Source organism: Artibeus jamaicensis, unplaced genomic scaffold (genome assembly GCF_021234435.1).
Source record: "Artibeus jamaicensis isolate MK-2021 breed Jamaican fruit bat unplaced genomic scaffold, CSHL_Jam_final scaffold_537, whole genome shotgun sequence".
Classification (NCBI taxonomy): domain Eukaryota; kingdom Metazoa; phylum Chordata; class Mammalia; order Chiroptera; family Phyllostomidae; genus Artibeus; species Artibeus jamaicensis.
In genome coordinates this window covers 972988-992894 of record NW_026522047.1, presented here as the reverse complement: position 1 = coordinate 992894, position 19907 = coordinate 972988, and the positions used below count along the sequence as shown (strand labels likewise).

Below are 19907 nucleotides of genomic sequence, written 5' to 3'. Positions count from 1 at the left end.
GCAGGAGGAAGGCCCTCACCCGGCCCCACCCACTCACAGGATGGCTGGGGCACTGCAGGGTTTTTTATTAAAATGACAAAAAGTGAAAAAAAACCATAAGCAAGGACAGGAAGTGAGCAGGTCCTCTGCGGCGTGTTTTCTGCGCTCGGCGAGGTGGTGGGCCCGGCCGCCTCGCGCTGTCCCTGCCCCCCGCCCTTGCTTGTGTCCCCTCCCCCCGCTGGCACAGGCCCGGGCGTGAGGACCCCGGCCTGGCAGCATGCCGTCCCCGTGACGGGCCGCTCTGCTTCTGGCGTCGCCCACCCTCTGGCCGTGGGGGTTTTAACGCTGCTGTTACGTGGACGCCCCCACCACGAGCTGGGATTTCCACACGCAAGGAACACGCCTATCGACACCTCTCCCAGCGAAAGCGCACGGTGCCGCGGGAGGGCCGTGTGGAGGCAGAGGACACCGAAAGCAATATCTCGTTGACCCACCCCTTTCGTGCGTGGACGCGTGCACACGCAGACGCCACGGACACGGACACACCCCACCCCGCGCACCCCTGTCAGATAACTGTGAGCAACTTTATTTCCGGAACAATAAATTCCTTCCATAAAGACACCGACGTCAGTCTCCGTGCGGGCAGGGGGCGGGGGTGCGGGCCACCGACCTGGGCCGCAGCTCTCGTCCCCACGGCGTGCCCCTCCGTGCTCCGCCCCTGCTCCCTGTGCGGGCGTCCCTGAGCTGCAGTGCCCTCTGGGCCAGGCTGGGAGCGCGGGGACATGCAGACCTGCGGCGGACGAGGACCACCGCCCAGGGTAGCCACGCCACTCGGCTGCCACCCCGAGACCGCAGTGGTCAATCTGGCGCCTGGGCTCCTCCCCCAAGGGTTAACCGCCCTTTCGATCCTGTTTGGAAAAGTCAACAGGGTGCTGCAGCCCCTGGAAGATATGGGCCAAGGCCAAGGCCGGCTTCCTTCCCAGGGGGACCATCCGAGCAGCTACACCACAAAGGGCAGGCTCGCCCGTGAGGAGGGCAGCAGCGGTCAGGGGTGCCCTTCGGGGCCTGGAGGACGACCGGCCGGGGAGCACACCCCAGCCCAGGAGTCTGAGCACACACCGTGCCGCCCTCGGAGCCCCCGGCCCCACGCACCGGCCCCACGTGCGGATCGGGCCAGCGGGACCAGGGCCCCGCCACAGCCGCGTGGACACCGGGACGGTCCTCCATGGTGGCAGCATCTTGTGCTTTGGGCATGTCAGCACCGTCCCCAAGTCACCCACCCTGGCATGGCCACCCAACCTGTCCCCCGGGGGTGGAGTCGGCCGAGTCTGGCCCGTGTCTCCTGAGCTCACCCACTCCTCTGGCTTTGCAGGGCGCCGGCTGGCGCGGCAGAAGGCCCTTTGGAGAATGGAGGGCTCCACGCTCCATGGCAGATGCCCAGCGTCCTGTGGGGGGAACGTGGTGGCTGGGACCCAGCCCGGGACCCCAGGCTGCTGGTCGAGGAGGAGGGTCCCGACCCTGCTCTGGCTCTGCCTTCCCGGTGTGGGGCCGAGGGCCCACGCCAGCCTCCCTGTCTCCCCCCACCCCCGCCCTCTGGACACTCAGTCCTTTGTGCCAGGCACATGACTGGGGTCTGTCAAGAAAGTGCCACAGCACACCCGCCAGGCCTGCCGCCTGCCCCGCAGGCAGGGCCTCCTCCTCAGCCCCACCTCTGACCTGGCGCCCCTCTAGGCTGGACTCGGCAGGAGCCAGGCCAGTGACTGTCAGCGCTGACACTGACTGACGTGAAGTGAGGGACGTGGGGAGTGAGACGGCAGTCGGGGTGCACGGGGCGCCAGGCGCCGGGAGCCCGAGGCCCCGAGGCCCGGCTGCTGCGGCCTTATGCGTGTTCCGAGAGTTGGGCCAGGAGGGCTCGGGAAGGCAGCAACACAACCCGCACACGGCCGGGGCTGGGAGCAAGGGCCGGGGCCCCCACCAACGGCAGGGTGCCCAGCACAGCAATCACGGGGATGGGAGAGGAAGACAGGACGGTGGCTCGGTCCCTACAGGGCGGGGTGCCAGGGGCCGGCACCCGAAGGGCTGCTCCACTGGGTCCTGACTGGCTGTGCCCTCGGGTAGCCGCGGAGGCCGAGGTAGAGCAGCCCTGGGTCCCGCAGGGCCTCAGGACCTGGGGTGGGGCGGAGGGGCGGCCTCCACATTCCGCGGGTCGGCATCTGGCCACAGCAGCTGTGCCCACGCCACCAGTGCCAGGGAGCGACCGCTGCAGGGGGCCTGGCCCTCCCGCTCTTGCGGCTGAGGGCTCCCTTCCCTCCGCCGTACCCTGGGCCACCAGGACTTGAATCACCAAGTCCAGTGTCCCTTCATTGACATCTCCGCCCTCCCCGCCCACCACCAGCAGGTGGGTTCGGCAAGGGGCAGAAGTCAGCAGGACACAGGGCGGCCAGTGCTGACCTACGGGGAGAGAGGCAGCTGGGACTGGTGGAAACGCCAGCACTGGCCCCGGGCCCAGGCAGGACTGTGGAGTCTGTGCCTCGCGGCAGGGTCCCTGGGTCTGGCCCTGGGCTGGGCGCCACCCAGAGCACCCCCTCGGCACCTGCCTCAGGCCTGCGAGCTCCAGGGCCTGTGCTGCGGCCGTGAGCCTCCCGCGGCCCTGCCAACAGCAGCTTTAGCTCGGGGCCCAAAGCTGAGTCTTGTGAACCGAGCCTCACGGAGCCACATGAGGGGAGCGTGCGGGCCCTCGAGGCTCCGGGGAGCAGGCTGTTTCCTGGCCGTTGCCAGCTTCCAGGGGAGCCTGCCTTCCTGGGCGCAGATCCACCTGCCGCCTTCCCAGCAGCGTCGGCCACCTGCGAGCCTCCTGCTTGCCACCCGAGGGAGCCCCACAGTCACACCGGCCCCCACTCCCCCCACCTCCAGCTCTACCTGTAGCAGTGAGACACTTGGTGACCTTTGCAGGTGTCAGGGACCAGAATGAGGACACGTGGGGAGGTGCCCATCACCCCCCCCCAGGTCCCCACGTCTCGGCCCGTCACGACGGCATGTCAGCCCCACGCTCGTGGAGCTGCGCGATCGGGCAGCCTGGAGCCGCGCGTGCGGCCTTCCTGTCCGAGAAGGCCCCTCCCTTGGGGCCTCCAGCAGCACCCTCGGCACCTGCCTCCAAAGCCAGGGCAGACCAGGTCCCGGGTGCCAGCGGTGGGCACACTGCCCACCTGGTGCCCAGCAGGGTCAGAGCCCAGGTCTGGGAGCCCACGGTGGTGGGCGGCTACTGGGCCCGAGCCTGCCCTTCCCGAAGGTCCCTGCAGGGACAGGGACAGGCCAGTGACAGCTATGTCGACCTCACTCAGACTCCCCAAGAGGCAGGGCTGCAGGCGTTGCAGAGGTCTGGCCTGGACAGACAGGAAATGGGGGGCTGCCCCAGCCCCCCGAGGCCCTGGCGAGGCAGGGAGGGAGGCACACGCCCCAGAGAGATGGCCAGTGGACGCTGCAGGGCAGAGCAGGGCCCAGGAGCCTTCATGCAGGATGGCCTTTCCCAGGGGTTCCAAGCATCAGTCAGCAGGACACATGGGTGGAACCTTCTGGAACAACTCTTGACGTGCACCCTCGGACTGAGTGGGCAGGGCTGGGACTTCCAGCAGCTGGAGTTGGGTGGCTGCTGCCGCTGAGCCTGTGCACCCGCAAGGCAGTGCTCTGGTTCAGGCTGCGGAGGGGGCCACTGTGGGGAGCCCCAGGGCTCTCGGGAGGGGGACAGCCCTCAGGGGCGGGCGAGGGCTGCTGACGGTTCCAGGGAGACAGAGGCCAGGTCCCCACTGGGGAAAGGGTGCACAGGCGGTGAGTGTGTCTGAAACCAACCACCAGCGAGGGCTGCCCACATTGCCAGGAGTGACGCCAGACGGGGTGGGGGCCTGCCAGCGTGCCCGTTCTCTGGCCATCCGCAGCCGGGTGAGCCCCGGGGCCCAGTGGGCAGCCTGTGCCCACCTCTCGCCCCGTGCCCCACGGCCGGCTGCTGGGGAAGCCCCAGCCACTGCTGCCCACACTTGAGGGTCCTCGTCACCTGCACGGGAGGCACAAGGACAGTGGCCCAGGCCCCCCACCCTAGCTTCCTGGGGTGGTCTTACCGCAGACAGGGTCAGTGGGCAGTGGTGCGTGTCCATGAGAACACCAAACCAGCCCCAGGGCGTGAGCAGGGCCACCTGTGGGGTGGGGGACGACATGGGGGGAACGAGCAGTAACTGTGGGGCCAGGTCGCCTTCGGCCCAGCCCCCAAAACACCGAAGACACACAGGCGATGACCTGAGAGAATCTTTTTATTCAACCGCACAGAGGAGCCGAGCGTGGGGCTCCACCTCCTGCCCACGGCGGCGGCGTGCGCACATAGGAGGCGGCCCCCGACTGAGCGCAGGAGGTCTGAGCCCAGCCGGTCCGGGTCCCTCCTGGGCAGCGGGGGCAGGAGGGAGATGTGGGCTTGGGACCCGTGCAGGGCACCACCAACCTGCCCTCACCCCCACACCCAGATGCCAACAGCCAAGCCCCAGGCATGGCAGGGGCGGTGGAGGGACAGGAGGGTCTGATGTAACCCAGCCTGACACACGAAGAAACCAGCGGGGCCCAAGGCCCAGGACCCAGCAGGAGCCCATCCCACGCGTGAGCGATTTCTCTCAGAACGCACGCAGGCAGAGCGCCCAGGGAGGCAGGGCCAGGTGCCAGAAGACCAAAGGGAGGAGCCGAGGAGCCCGCAGGAAGTGGGGGAGCGGCAGTCCCGGGAGCTGTGCTGAGCGAAGGCAGGGGTCTTGGGCACTTCCAACAAGCGAAGCTCGCCCATCCTGCAGGGACAGGGCGCGGGTCCCGCGCCCCAGATGGCGTGGTCCGCCCAGTGTTGCTGCTCAGACCTCCCTCGAGTGCGCCCAGCACGTGAGCGCACACGGGCGGGCACACGCAGGCACACGGGCCATCTGCACATGCGCAGGCCTGCCTGGCAGTTCGGCTCACCTCTCCTTCACGTGGTTCTGTGCCCCCGGGCCCCCGCCGCCGGCCCCGCCCCCGCCGCCGGCCCCGCCCCCGCCGCACAGCGCCTCCGTGAGGTCGTCCATGACGGCGGTCTCTTTGGGGTCCAGCAGGCCGAACTCCCGGGCGAAGAGCATGAAGTGCACGTAGAGCGTGTTCAGGTGCCCGTGCAGCTGCAGGGCCAGCGTCTCCTTGAAGTGGGACGAGTAGATGTGCGCCAGCACGTGGAACAGGTGCCTACAGATGCGCTTCACCAGGGACTCGAAGGAGCCGGGGAACTCTCGGCCTGCGGGCGGAGCGGCTGCCATGGAGTCCGCGCTGCTGCGGTGCCCCGCCCGGCCCTCCGCCAGCAGCCCTGCAACCTGGGGGCCCAGGGGCTTCCCTCAACGTGGCCTAGGCTGTGGGGGCGCACAGTCCCTCCTGTCAGTCCCCGCCCCCCCCCACTGCACACGACCAGGTGCTGAGACCTACCGTACTTTGTGGGGAACACGTCCTCATCCGTCACCAGCTTTTGCACAGAGCTCATGACAAAGTCCACATACTGGGGGGCCGTGCACTTGACCTTCTTCCCCCTCTCGTCATACCAGTAGTACTGTCTGTGGGGACAGAGGAGGTGGTCACAGCATGGCCCCCCCACTGCCTCCACGGCCGGGGGGCGGCTGCAATCTGGAGGTGGCACCGCAGGGCTGGCCTCCCTGGTGGGGGTGCGGAGGCGCCCACGCCTCTGTTCCCAAAGCCCCCGGGGACCTGCAGCCGTTCGGAAGAGGGGGGTCCGCTTGCACCGACCAATCAGCGTCCAGGACACACACCCGTCTGGACACGTGCAAAATAAGTCCGCAGAGGCCCCGCCCCCACCACACCGCACAACTTCCGGTTGTCTGCTCCCCAGCGCGACTCCCCCACCTGCCCAGGAGGCCCCGCCGGGCGGGAACCCAAGGCCAGTCCACAGCCACTCTGCAAGACGGTAAGCAACCCTTCTCCCTCCTGCAGGGCCGTGGAGTCCCTGTGCCGGGCAGAGAGCCTGGCCTCTGGCAAGGAGGCCCCACGGGACAGGGCCCAGCACCCCGAGGGTCCTGAGCACAGGTCAGAGTCTCAGAAAAACAAGCGCGGCTGCCAACTGGGACACAGACTCCCACGCCAGATGCCAGGAGGCCTGAGGACAGCTCCCAAGGGACACTGGGCGCCAGGTCTGAGAGACAGTGTTCCCTGTCGCTGCTCCTGTCCCCATTTTATGTCACATCACACAGTGCAGCCGCCCTACGGCTGAGGTCCCTCTTGGCCAGCCTCCCAGCCCGGGCCTGGCCCTGCCGCTCAGCCCCCACACACTTGGGCTACTCCTGGGCACACCACGTGCCGCCCAGCCAGGCCACGGTGTGGGGACCCGGGTCCCTCCCCCTCCCTGCTGATGGGCTGCTGCCGGGACACACCTGCAGACAGACACGGGCCAGGCGTGCACACGAGCACGAGTCCCCACACTGGGTGCGGGAAGGTGTCCGGGAGCAGGGTGCCGATTCCGAGGCAGACCAGCGCCGCCCTCCGTGAGGAGCGCCACACTGCCCTCCAAGCTGCCATCCCAACGGCCTCTGCACCACTCTGTGTCCTCGTGGGCACCTGGCGAGCCGGCAGGCGCGCTCGCAGCCCAGTGCCCACCCCCACCCCCGCGCAGTTGTCTGCAGTCTCTCCCGGTTCTCTCCTGCTGCCCCCACAGCGCAGTTCCAGCTCCCACCAAGCCCGACATCCTGACTCGTCCCTGGGCCGAGGGCCTCGCCCCACGCTGTCTCGCAGAGCCCCTCCCGTGGCACGTCCAGGACCACTGCTTCCCACTCACACGCAGGGTCCCCGTGGCGCTCACTCAGGCTGAGGTTTGGCCACAGATGTGTTTTCTTCACACACTACCCATCTCTCCAACAGTGCCGGCGGGAAAGACCACCTTCTCTCCACTGAACTTCCTCCGCGTGGGCCAACGCCCACGGCCATGTTTGCGTGCGTCGGTTTCCGCCCGCCTGTCCCCAACAGCCGTCCTGACTGCTGCTCTTTCTGGGTGTCGCTGCGGCTCCTGCAGGGCCCTCTGTCCTCCGGGCGAATGCTGGGCTGGCCGCGGCTGCACAGGGGGACCAGCCCACGGGCGGGGTGTGCGCTGGAAGGGTTCTCGGCCTCCTCTGCGGCGTGCCTGCCTGCACCCCGTGTTCCTGCACGCTGCCGGGGCCCAGACTGACTGGTGCCTGCTGCCTGGCCTCGCTCACCCGGCTCGTTCTTTTGGTTCTCCGCTGGGTGTCCTCGGCGCTGTGCATGGTGAGGTACGTGGCTTCCCCCCACGGCTTTTGCTGCCCCACCTGCACTGCCCCATGGGATGCCTTCCACAGGGCCGGGCTGTCCACCCACCCTGCAGAACTCGGTGCCACCTGCATGCCGCCCTCCCACCCCTTACACTGACCACGGGGACGCTTCTCCTCTGTGTCTGTGTCTGTCCTGCAAAAGGCCCATCCGGCTCATTCATCTTTCCAGGGAATCAGCTTTTGGCTCCATCGATGTTCCCTCCTGTTTTCAGAGAGCGATTTCCGTGGTTCCTGACTGGCACGGGGGTCTGGCCTGGTCCGCTCGCCCTCCTCATGCAGCCTGGTGGTGCCCCACTCGCAGGAAGCCGCCACACTGACGCTGGACTCAGAGCGGACACTCGTGGGCACAGCCCAGAGCTCCCGGGCTCCAGTGACCCTCTGCCTCCGCCGCCCGGGCCGCCGCACCAGGCCCATCTCAGTGATTTCTGGGGTTTTTTTTTTCCCTTCCGCCCAATTTGGGTTTACTTTGTTTTTTCTCCAGTTGCTTAACATGGCAGTTTAGATCATAAGTTTGAAAGCTTTTTCTTCTAAAATACACATGTGACCCCATAAATTTCCCTCACAAGTTGCTTGTGCTGCACCCACAGTTCAGACCTGGGCTGCCGACGACACCTTCCTGTCACCCCGAGACCTTCTCCCCGACCGCAGGTCACTCAGAAGCCTGTTGACCCCACACTTTGAAGACCTCCCTGCTGTCTCTGTTCCCGGTGGCCAGATCAAGGCCATCACGGTTGGGAATCGCGTACCTCTGACCCGGCGGCAGGTGTCCAGGGCTGTGCCGGGAGCTGGGATCGGACCCGTTGTGGTGGCTCTGCCCTGTGCACGCACCGGCGTGCCGTGCTGAGGGCACGTCGTCTGGACCACGTGGCAGCTCGCCAAGCACGTGCCTGAGCCCTCCTCTCCTGGGGACCTCCCCACACCCAGGCCCGTCCACCACCACCAGGTGTGGACGCCCACCCGAGACAGCCTGCTGCCCCTGCTCCTGGCTCTGCCCACACGCCCCGCCCCCGGTCAGCTGGCTGCCGTGAGCATGCTCCGCAGTGCACCGCCCGCACTCAGGAGCCACTGGTCAGTCTCCGACTGCTGTGTGCCTGTCCACTGCCTCTGCTGCACCCACACATGCTCCTCCTCCGCGCTGCCCTGTCCCCAAGCTCAAATCCCACTCGGGAGAGCCCCCGGGGTTCCCGAGGGCAGGTCCGCTGCCTCGCTAGGGGCGGAGCTCTGCAGCGACCGCCGCCTCATTCCCGCCGCGCCTGAGAAACAGCAGGAGCTGCCGCTGCCCCAGAGGCCCCTGAGGACGGCCCTTGCCAGCGGCCCTCAGGGCTGCGCACGGCCCGCTGCTCCTCGGGCCTCCCGTCCCAGCAGCGTGATGAGGACGGTCAGGCTCTCAGAGTAGGCCCGGTGTCAAGTCCGTGCAGCTCCCCGAACCCACGGGCCTCCCCAGCGGCCCTGTCTTCCCTGGGACCTCACCACAGCTGGCTGCTGTGTGTGGAGGCAGCTCCAGCCAGGGACAGCAGGTGGCCCTGTGACAAGCTGCCCCTTTCTCTTAAGTGGCGAGTGGGGTCCTATCGGCCGTGCATCGGCCGACACACAGCTGGACAGCCAGCCTGCACAGGCCGGGGCAAGAGGCGGGCAGACGGTATCGGTTCCTCCCGCCTCCAGCTGCACACGGGCAAACCCGCACCCCCGTGCCTGTCGCCCGACACCAAACCCGTGCTCTCCAGTGGGACGGGGGTGGGGCTCTTGTCCAACACACGGGCACTGAAGGGCAGGTGGCGGGGCAGTGAGCAGGCCCGGCTTCCCCGCCTGCCTGCCAACGGGCCCCTCAGACAGTGCCTGGCCGGGTGCGTAGTTGGCCCGCCTGCTCCCGAGTGGGCTCCAAGCAGGACTCCCAAGGCCCGCCCCGCGCACCCGCAGCATCTGCAGCCGGTCTGCACTGAGGGGGCCTCTCCCGTCCCACGGGCGCCCTCCTTCCCAAGTCCACCTCCACTCTGCTCCCTGCCCTGCCCACTCTGTCCCCCGCACCGAGCCACGTCTCACTGCGACTAGCCAGGGACACAGGTGGCACCTCAATCATCTCTCGATGGCATTTCCCCGACAGACAAGGATGGGGGCCGCTGCTGGGCGCACCTGCTCCCACAGGACGGGCCCTGGGGGCAGAGAGCCGAGTGCCCCTGTCTGGGTCCGAGCGCGGCAGGGACCCTGGGCGGCTCGCACAGGGCCGCCCGAGAGGAGTGCCTAGGCCCCTGCTTGGCCTCCAGGCCCCTGCCAGCACGAGTCCAGCACCCTGGCCTCTGCTTCCAGAGGCTGGGACCCCTACCACACTGCACTCGGCAGTGGGGCTGGCCCCCCAGGGACAGCTGCTCACCGAGGACAGACAGGCAGGGGGGTTCCCGGGGGACCGCTGCCCACACCAGGCTGCCCAGGCCAGCCCACCCTCGGGGACAACTGGCTGGAGCAGGGAGGACCAGTGCCTCGCGGGGCTTGTGGTCTTGGGGAAACCAACGAGGGTGCCTGGCAGGAAGGTTCCCATCCCCAGAACAGGCCCTATTAGCCCATGGCCGCGTCCTGGTGCACCGCACACTGGGGGTGCACCGCACACTGGGGCTGCCCCGCGGCAAGTGTCCCTTCCCAGCCGGGCTCTGCTTCCTGCGCCTCCACTGGGCCAGGGCTCCCGCCATGGAAGACCTGGCTCAGGTCAGTGGGGGTCGGGGGCAGGGCCAGGCCCCGCAGCCCACCCGAGCCCAAGCCCAAGCCCAAGGCGGCACTCACGTGTTGCACACGGCCATGGTCTGGCAGGCCTCCGCCGTGCAGAACTCCGACACGGTGCCGTACTGCAGGTTCACGTGGTGGAAAAACGTGGTGGCTGTGGGAGGAGAGTGGGCGGCATGAGTGCTGCTGCGGGGCCCGCTGAGCTCTGTGCTCGGGGCCCGGGCAGCCGGCGCCTCTGACCAGAGACAGAGGCCCGGGCATGGAGCATCCGCCGACCACGGTCGGACTGCAGATGTAGCCTGGGCAGAGCGCCAAGCTGGGCGGGGGCCGGGGGCCCGTGAGACTGAGCCCCTCCACGAGGGGGTGCTCCCCACCCTGACCATAAGCAAGGTCCCTGACCACAACCAGCTGGATTGGGGGTGCCACCTGAGCACCGACTGAAGCAACTCCACCCTCTGCCCACCGAGCCCACCGCCCTCCCCGTGGAATCCCACCTCGAGTGCCGGTGGCCCTCCTGAGGCTTCTATGCGCCCCAGACGCCAGACCAGTCGGGGCGCCCACTGAGTCCCCTCCACACCCTGCAGGACTGGCCACGCCATGTGTCAGCTTCCAGCTGACCTGAGCAGGGGGCTCGCTGGGGGCTGCCGCCCGGGGCCACAGGCCACGCAGAGAGCCCGCCCTCTGCAGCAGAGCTCCGTGGATCGCCGAGGACCCAGGGGGTAGCCCCTTCACTGTCTGAGGCCAGCGGCCCACCCACCCCATGGCCCCACGCACTGTTGCTGGCCAGCCACTCATTGAGGTCGATCTCCCGGGGCAACGCCACCAGCTCCTTGAACTCGCAGTCAGTGATGCGGGATTTGGCGAGCTCCGGGTCCAGGTAGGCCTTCTTCTCCTCCGCGGCCGGCTTCTTCCCATTGGGCTTCGCTTTGGACTTCCTGCCAGAGGAAGAGAGCCGTCACCACATGTACTAAGTGCAGACGGGGGCTCCAGGCCCGCCCCCAAGACAAGCAGGGTCATCTCAGCCAGTGCGGTGGGCACCGGGGGTCTCCCAGAGGCAACTCGGGAGGCTCGGCCTCACCGGCCATCGTCTCCCTGCTGCTGGGAGAAGGGCATGCAAGGACACCAGCTGGTGGCCTGCCGCCTCGGGGCCAAGCCTGGGACTCTGTGCCCTCCCCGGCGTGTGACACCCCAGGCCTGCAGCCAGCCTGGCCTGTGCTGGGGACCTAGCCCCTCAAGGCAGGACCCCTGAAGCAGTGGCCAGCAGGTGGGCGTCCTCACTGAGCACCTGCTGGGGGCTGACACCCCGCTTGCCTGCCCTGGGGGCTTCCCCCCACACCTGTCCCGCCCCCCAAAAGCAGGGTGCGGGTTTCCAGGGGCTGGTGGGTGGGAGCCAAATGCCACAGAAATGTGCAGAAGTGGCCAGTTCTCGCTGAAGTTTTCTCCTGTTTAGGAAGAGTTCTTTCCCACAAAAATGCACTATTATTTACCCCAGAACAGCCTTGTGCGGCTATTTTTATGCAGACGAGTATGTTTCTCCAAAGTGCCTGTTCCCATGTGAGGAGTGACCCTAGGGACAGACCACTGTGCCCCCACACTCCCTCCTGCCGAGCTCCTCCCGCTCAGTGGGACCCAGGTGTGTGGGGCTGAGGCGGGCCAGCCAGGCAGTCTGCCCCTTGAGCTGCCACTGGACACAGGTCGGCGTGTCTGTCATATGGTGCCGGGCGCTGGGATGGCTGTGGGCCTGTGACCCAGGAGGGCTGTGGTCAGGGTGCTGGCCCGGCCCCTCAGTGCACTCCCGGGTCCCCGGACTCATGGAGGAGCGGCCACACGGGGTGGGTGGGGATGTCTGCGGGGGGAGGTCTCTGCAGATCCCCGGCCTGACCCTTTCTGTCCTGCTCTGAAAAGCTGCTGGTGGCTTACGTAAGAGACACAGGAAGGAAAAACGCTCCCTGAGCCAGAGAGGCTCTCCCTTCGGCTTCTCACAGCGGACCTTCTCCTTAAAAGGCGACATGCACTGGTCTCTGGGGACAGCACCGGGAGGGGCCGGGGCCAGGCAGGGCCATGCATTCTGGGGACGGGGGTCAGAACCTGACCCCTAAATCCTCACCCTGCCGGGGGGGGGGCGGTTCAGGCACAGCACAGACACAAACACTCACACGCCTCAGGCCCTTCTGGGGCCCAGAGTAGGCGAGGATGTCCCCTGGGAGCAACTCCCTTAGGCCGGCACAGGGAGCAGCACGCAGGGGGGACTGGGAGCCAGGGAGGGCCTAGTGCACCCTGGGAACCGGCTGGCACACTGGGCCGCTCCCCGGGAGTGGTGGGCGGGCGGCCGTCCTGCCAGCCCTGGGTCTCTGCTACGGAGCGTCAGAGGGCCACGCGGCCCGAAGGCCCTCATGCCTGTGGCCCTGGTAGGAAGGACCAGCCTGCCGGGCACCCCTGCCAGGCAGACTCTGCCCTGGGCCACACACCCAACCTTCCGGTGCCCGGCTCATACGGGCCACACGCGGCCTCGGCCTCCAGGTCTGGAGACACCCACAATCATGAGGACGGGGAGAGGCAAGGTGGGGGCCCAGGCTGTGACCCACCTCCCTTTGCTGCCATTTAGGAGCCGGGTCACCGGGGACTCACAGAACACGTATGAACAGCAGCCCACGGGTGGCCGTGACAGGAGTGGCCACAGGAAGCACCCCAACAGGGATGGCCACTGGTATGGGCACCGCCTGCCGGCCTGCTCGCCTCCCGTCTGCACGACCCTCCCCATGCTCCTCGGCCCCTCACCCAAAGGCTCCTGCAGCCGCCGGACACCGACTCGGACCCACCGGTGCTGGGCAAGAGCTCAAGGGAGGAAGTGGGGCCCACTGGGAGCGGCCCAGGGTGCTGTGGGTGCTGCTCTTGTGGCTCCGAGACAAGTCCAGCTCCAGGAGGCTGGCCACCCTGCGGCGGTCCCCACCTGCCCGTGCAGTGTGCCCGAGGGGGCCTCGCCAGCAGGCCCGACTTGGTTATCAGAGGGGCAACAAATAACGTGGGGTGCTGAAAAATGGATGCACCTTCAAGGCATCAGCCGTGCGGGGAGAGCAGCTGGAGGTCCCCAGGCTCAGAGTGAGTGGCACTGGCGGGCGCACCACTCCCTCCCTTTCCTAGGGGCCCACCTGGCCTGCTGTGTGTCTGTGTGTCCTGTGCCCCCCAGTCCGTCCCTCATGGGTGCTGGCAGAGCTAGGGCCTTGCCAGCAGGGGGGGGTCAAGGCAGGTCTGGGAGAGGGGTCGTGGGAAGGAGACATGTGGGGGCCTGCAAGCAGGGCGGGGCCAGGCCAGAGGCGGCCGTTTCCACAGACAGCCCCCTGGGGCAAAGGAGGTGGGAGGTGCAGGGGGCGGGGGCCCCCAGAAACTGCTCCACGGGACGGGCCCCTGTGGGCTGAGGGTGAGCTGTCGGGCGCAGAGGCGGGTGGGGGGGGCCAGTGGGCAGGTGCAAGGGCAGCACAGCCCGAGTCTAGGTTCCTGCGACCTCCTCCAGGACACAGGCCAGCACCGTACCCCGAGATGGCCAGGCCCAGACACGTGGGGACTGCTGGTCTGCGGATCTGCACCCCCCATGAACGTGCTGCCCCCAGGGCTGGTGAACACAAGGGCTCGCTGCCACCCTGACGCCCGGAGGCCTGATGCCCACCGGGCTCCTGTCAGTCCCCCACTGCCTGCGGCTGGCCCGATGCCATGGTGGCCACCAGGTCGTTTCTCTTGGCTTAACCGCCCCAGAGTCAGCACCCCAAACACAGTGGCTCTCACAAGCCCGAGTGTCCCACCGGGAAGGGACTGCCCAGGCAGCCGGACGAAGGCACATCAGCAGTGTGAGCGCCCGATCCCGAACTGCAGCAGTGAAGCGGCGGCGGTGGAGCACAGGTTCCAGGCGCTCGCTCACACCTGGCCGGGTCTCCCGGGCCCTGCAGAACGGCCAGGCCCGCCTCCCCCGGGGCCCATGGGACCCGGGCCGTCACACACCATGGCTGGTGGGGGGGCTGCTGCAGGGCTCAGCTCTGCCCACTGCGCACACAGGTGTGCAAGGCCCATAGCTTGCGTGCGTGTGAACCCCTACGCCACCCCGGACGGTCGCCGTTCCCGATCGGACCAATGCCACTGAGAGTGCTGCCGATACAGCCGCCCGATGAGGGCCCCTCGCTGGTGGTGGGGGGGGGGGCGCTGGTGTCCACCTGTGACTCAGCGGGAGCCCCTGGGGGGCGGGTGGCCGACCCACTGTGCACAAGAGCCCCGTGGAAGGGACAGTGGGAGGCCCAGACACAGACGGGTCCCTCCGCTAGGCCCCTCACTGGCTTCGTTCACTCACAGTGAAGGAGGAACTGGAGTGGGAAAGCGAGACCCTCTCATTTAAAGACATGGACCCAGGAACCAGACAGGCAGACCCTGACTGGAGCTGACTGGTGACACACGCCAGAGCTGACCACGGCACTGTCCCAGCCCCTCGAGGCCCCCAGCGGGGCCCACTGCACACACACAGCCGCTGCCACTCCGGCAGACAGGGTGCAGCGGGGGCCCCCCAACCCACGTCTCGGGCATGGGAGGCCCCATCAGGGCTCCGGACAAGGCCACTCCTGGATGGGCGCCCGGCACGGCGGTGAAGGGCCTGTCCCACAACCTTGGGAGGGGTGCAGCAGGGCTGCTGTGGCCAAAAACACTGCCTGGTGGGCCAAGCTCACTGCCCAGACGCAGCACGCCCTCCACCAGCAGCAGGAGCTGTGGGCAATTAGGGGAGACCTCCTGCAAACGAACTCCTGACCAGACCCCAGCAGTGGTGCCCCTCCTCAGCCTGACCCCAGGGGCAGGGACTGGGGGCAATAAGACAACCAGCCCTCGGCCCCCCCCCCCCCCGGCCCCAGGGTTCACCTGAGCACTTTGCCAACTGCCTGAAGCACCATTTTACAGCTGAGTCCGGTCTTGGGGGGCTGGCTGAGCAGAGCTCGGTCTGCGGGGCGGCTGCTGTGCTCCCCCAGCATGCTGGGGCGGTGCGGAGGTGCAGAGGGAAGTGGGAGCCCAGCCGCTGCACCGCCCCTGCCCTCCCAGGCGCCCCGCCCAGAGCACGGCAGCAGCCAATGAGGACGCGGGGAGCGGAGGGCTCCGCCGGGCGGCTCACACAGCCGCCCCTTTCACAGGCCCGGCCCCCAGGGAGATGAGGGTGTGTCCCGGTCGGCTTTTCAAAGTGGCGCCTGGCGGGCGGGTGCTCTGCGGGGAGGGCAGAGCCCCAGGGAGGGGCCTGTGTGTGGGGGGTGGGGTGGGGGGGCCGGGTGGCACACTCCGGGGAGCGGGGAGCAGGCAGCAGCCCCGCCCAGCATCTCCGCCGGCCCACAGAGCCCCAGGCCTGACCCCAACCCTGGGAGACAAGATGCCAGGCGGGCGGTGCAGAGGCCCGCTGCGCGCCCCCCTGCAGACAGCCTTGGGGAGACAAGGCCGGCAGGCTCCGGGGCACCCAGACCAGGTGCTCACAGGCCCTGCGGGGGCAGCAAATCCAGACGGAAGCGGCCCCGGCACCCGTTGGTGAGTGTGCACAACCTGGGGGCCGCCGCCTGCCTTCTTCAGGGCGCAGGGAGAGCAAACCCTTGCAGAGTCAAAGGGGAAGATTACGGCACTCAAAAGACGGGGAATTCCAAAAAGTACAGACGGCAAGTTCTAGAGCCTAAGGCTGCAACATCTAGAATGAGGTCTTGTAGAGCAGACTTAATAAGTTAAATGAAAAGTTCACAAAAAAGTTACATAAAATTTGTTGAATGTAGTTAACCTGGGTTTGGGGAAAGCTTATTACTATAAGTGTTTACATCAGAAAAAAAGGGCTTAAAACCAAACAATCTACAAACCCACCTGAATAACCTAGAAAAGAGTGTGTAGAAAACCCAAAGCAAGAGGAAGTAAAGATAATGGTAAAAGCCCGCGGCACAGAAAACGGACAAATGCAGACCGGAACACGAAGTGTCAGAAACAGATGAACTTCCCAGCCAGCCGGTCACAAAGGCAGAGACACAAAAACCGGCACCGAATGAGGGACACGCCCACAGGCCCCAGAGTCACTCGAGGACAGGGAAGGAAAAGGCACAACGAAGTAGCTTCCTGCACAAACACAAGTCACCAACACCGACACGGGCAGGAACGAGAAGCTCGAGTTTACAGCGAGAGCCTCTCCACGAGGCAGTGCCAGGTGTGGGTCCCGCGGGGGCTCTGCCGCCTCCCAGGGAGCAGCCACAGGGCCCGGAGAGCAGAGGGAAATGGTGACCCCACGCCTCCGCTGGGGCAGGGAGGGGGAGTGAGAGGCCACCCTCATGGACGCTGATGCCACACCGCCCAAAATACACCGGCAAACTGAGTCCCACCTATGAGCATGTGAGTGCACAGGTACAGGGGAGGGTGGTGTGTGTGTGTGTGAGCAAGTGGGAGGGGTGCATGCTGAGTACGTGTACGTGCGAGGGGTGTATGCATGTGGGCATACATGTGAGGCACATGTGTGCACACGCGTGTGAGGTATGTGAGCGTTTGTGTGCATGAGGTGTGAGCACATGTATACAGGTGGAAGGCGTGTGCAAGTGAGCACATACCCACACGTGAGAGGTGTGTGTGTGTGACTTCAGGCAGCTGGGCTCCGTCCCTCCTACCCCCAGGCCCCCCAGCTCAACCCCTGGGCCCGGCCCACCCCACCAAGTCGGGCTCCGCCTCCTACTCTGCCCGGTTTTCCCTGCTCCGCTCACTCTGCTCCTGGCGCACACAGTCCGGCGCATGCATTGCCATCACCACTAGCGGGAGCCTCGTCCAGAATGCAGGGCACTGCCCTGCTCGTGGGTGGCTGCACCCCAGCACCCACAAGCACCCCAGAATGTGTGGGGTCCGAGTCCTGTCCGACTCCAGCGCCTCCGCCTCTCAGCACTGCTGTCCCCGAGAACTGCCGACTGGACCGCTGCCTGGACTGCAGCATCCCCGTGCAGGGCCACCCGCCCGCCTGGTCATGGCTGTGCTGACGCCCCCTGCAGTCCATCGGAGCCGCCATACAGGCGGCGGGAAAGGCTGGGAGAGGCTGAGAACGCCCTCGCAGGGTGTGCGTCCAAGGGCACAGACGGGGCCAGGAGGGTGTGGGCGGTGGGGACGGCCGACTTTGGAGCCACTGGTGCAGGGATGGCAACAGCCTCCCAAGGCCGGACGTCCCCTCCACACGGTACACGGGACAGAGGAGGACTGATCCCTCCCACAGCGGCCGAGGCCATCTCTGCACCACCCCGCGGGCCCAGCCATCAGGGTCACCACGGACACAAGGCCTGGCTCGGGCCTGCCCAGGGCACCCAAGCCTGGCCCGTCCGTCCTACGCTGGGTGGAAAGAGCCTTCGCCTGCCCCCTGGAGCCCCATGCGTGCGGGAGGGTACGCAGCAGGAGGGCACCGCCACCCGGAGCCCCGGATGCTTCGCCTCAGCACCCCAACCCGGCCCCACTGGCCGCTGCCATGCCTGGGAGTGAGGCTGGTCCACAGGGCTGTCCCCAGCAACCCTGAGCACCTCCCAGGTGTTCGCTGCCTCACACCCCCACCTGCCGTTTCAATAGAGGTGGCAACTGAGCGTGGATGGCAAGGAAGTTCAGACGCAGTGGGGACAGCCCGCCCAGAGCCCGTGCCCTCGACCAACCCAACCCCACCCCCGAGACGGGCCTGCACACTCAGAAAGGAAGGAAGTCGATTTCTGCGCTGGCCCAAGTGCCAGGGCTCCAGGCAGAGAAGGCTGTGCAGGGGGCCTTTCCCCTGGAGCTGGCTCAGGGGCCGTCAGTTCCTGCTTCCAAGGGCCAGCTCACCCTGCACCCTCCCACCCCGGATGGACGGCAGGGTGGGGATCGGACAAGGAGAAAGCCTCAGCACACCCCTGCTCCCGCAAGCCCCCAACACCTTATGCGGAAGAGGAGACGCCACCAGCAGCACGGGCCCTGCGGACGGCCAGCCTGCGGGGGAGGCGGAGGGCAGACTCGGGCGGGGCCTGCTCAGCGGGCCACCCAAACTTGCAAAACAGCCCTGTGCAACTGGGCTCAGGAAGTCGGGGAAGACCTTCTGGGTGGCAGCAGAGGACCTGCAGGGGTCAGGCTGGAGGTCTAGTGCCCACTGAAGCCCAGCCACCGGGGTGACCGTGGGAACTGCAGGACACCAGAGAGCCACCGGACTACAGGGGAGGGAGGCAGGCTGCACGCTGCACCAGGGCTGAGGGCCCGGGTTGCAGTGCAGGGTTCGGAGGTGCATGAATGCCCTCACGACCATCACCAAAGCCATTCTGTTTCAAGTTCAAGTCAAGCCAAACTCCCAACAATTGAAGTGGCTGTTGGATCCTGCCTAGTCATCCCGCCTGGCCCCCGGCCACTGCCCGACCACAGAGGGCAGGGGCACCCAGGCCACGCGGCAGCCACCTCTCACAAGTCTTCCCTCCGGACCCGCACTGGATCTGCCAGACAGGCGCCTGCAGCCCCGGGCAGGGACGAGGTGGCCCCCTGGTGGAGGGGCCGAGGCCCCGGAGCAGCAGCAGAGCCCTGGCACCAGCAAGAGGCGGGCGCAGGGAGGACCGATGCTGGTGCCCTGCTCTCCTCTGTGAGGCCGCAGGGGCTCAGAAAACCCAGTGGACTCATGGCAGGGGGCCGACTGTCACTCCCCTAGCTGTCACCAGCCAAGCAGGCACCGAGCCCAGGCAGCCAGGGCCCCGGCTGCCCAAGAAAAGGGCCACGTGGGTCCTGCCAAGTCACCCCGCCCTCCCGGCTGGTATAAAAGCTTCGACTGCAAGATTTAGCCCAGGCTCAGGCCACAGGAGGACGGCTGGGAGCAGCGACTGGCGGGACTGGCTCTGGGTCCAGCAGAAACGTTGGGCATCTTTCATATTTTCCCCCAAACACTGAAATCCAAGCAAGAAAACAGCCCTGCCCCAGAAAAGCACTAGAGTGCCGAGGGCGGCAGTGCCCTCGCTGTGCAAGGCAGTGACAGCAGTGCCCTTGCTGTGCAAGGCAGTGGGGACAGTCCCACAGAGCCCATGGCCAGCCCCTCTGCAGGTCCCTGGGTCACGTCCCCGTCAGTCAGCTGCCCCTCAGAGATGACGCCCCTCCAGGAAGGCCAGCTCCCTGGCCGGGAGAGTCCGGGGAGCACAGAGCAGGGGGCTTGTGCCCGAGAGCTCACACGAGGCTCCGACCAGCACAGCCCCAGGAGCCCACGTGCACCTGGGGCTCAGCGCTGGCAAGGGCGCGGGGTTCTGAAACCACCAAAGGGCCCTGTTCCGGGAGCTCTGCCGGCAGCCAACCTGCAGCCCGTCGGGCCTCACCCCAGCTGCTTCCCCGAGGGAAGGAGACACGTTCGGTTGCACACAGGAGACGGCAGCCAGGCTGGGAGCCGGGGGGCCTGGTTGTCCTCCCCAACTCCCCGCTGTCCAGGTGAAAGGGCACGTGCCCCTGTGCTTGGACTCGGAGGGGAGGCATCCGGAGTGAGGGGCCCAGAAGGGAGTGGAAGGCCATGATACCACAGCCCGCGCTCCACACTGACCCAGGAAAGCCTGAGCAGAGACCCTCAGCTCAGACCAGTGGCTGGGGACAGAGGGTCTGGGCCACCCACAGGCCCAGCCCCCATCCTCAGAGGGCCCTTTCGAAAACCCAGGCCTGTTTGAGGTCACTTCTGGCACACGGTCCCCAGGCTGCCCTGCTGCAAGGGTGCTCAGACCCTCCGGCCTCTCTGAGGCCCCATGTGCCCAGGCCGGCCTGGGGGTGGGGGGGGGAAGCCCACAGCCGTGCCAGGACCCCGCCTCGCTGTGTCTTCAGCCCCACAGGGCCTCCGCCGAACCCCAACCCCCCACGCCCCTCCTGCTGCGTCCAGGGAGCTCAGTGGGAGCA

At 67.1% G+C, this 19907-nt stretch overlaps 1 protein-coding gene across 2 annotated transcripts in view; it reads right to left on the bottom strand.

Annotated features, from left to right (window-relative positions):
• Nucleotides 1-4262: 4262 nt before the first annotated feature.
• Nucleotides 4263-19907, bottom strand: part of MOB2 (MOB kinase activator 2) — a 28197-nt gene continuing 12552 nt past the window's right edge. The window contains exons 1-5 of one of the 2 annotated variants that reach the window (XM_037146287.2): nucleotides 14919-15043; nucleotides 10800-10960; nucleotides 10086-10179; nucleotides 5449-5573; nucleotides 4263-5263 (exon numbers count right to left, since the gene is read on the bottom strand). In XM_037146287.2, coding sequence (XP_037002182.1) covers nucleotides 4959-5263; nucleotides 5449-5573; nucleotides 10086-10179; nucleotides 10800-10960; nucleotides 14919-15028 — 795 coding nt within the window. In that variant the 5' untranslated portion in view covers nucleotides 15029-15043 and the 3' untranslated portion in view covers nucleotides 4263-4958. Of the gene's footprint in view, nucleotides 5264-5448; nucleotides 5574-10085; nucleotides 10180-10799; nucleotides 10961-14918; nucleotides 15044-19907 lie in introns of those variants that run through there. The other variant, XM_037146288.2, reaches the window with a different exon arrangement.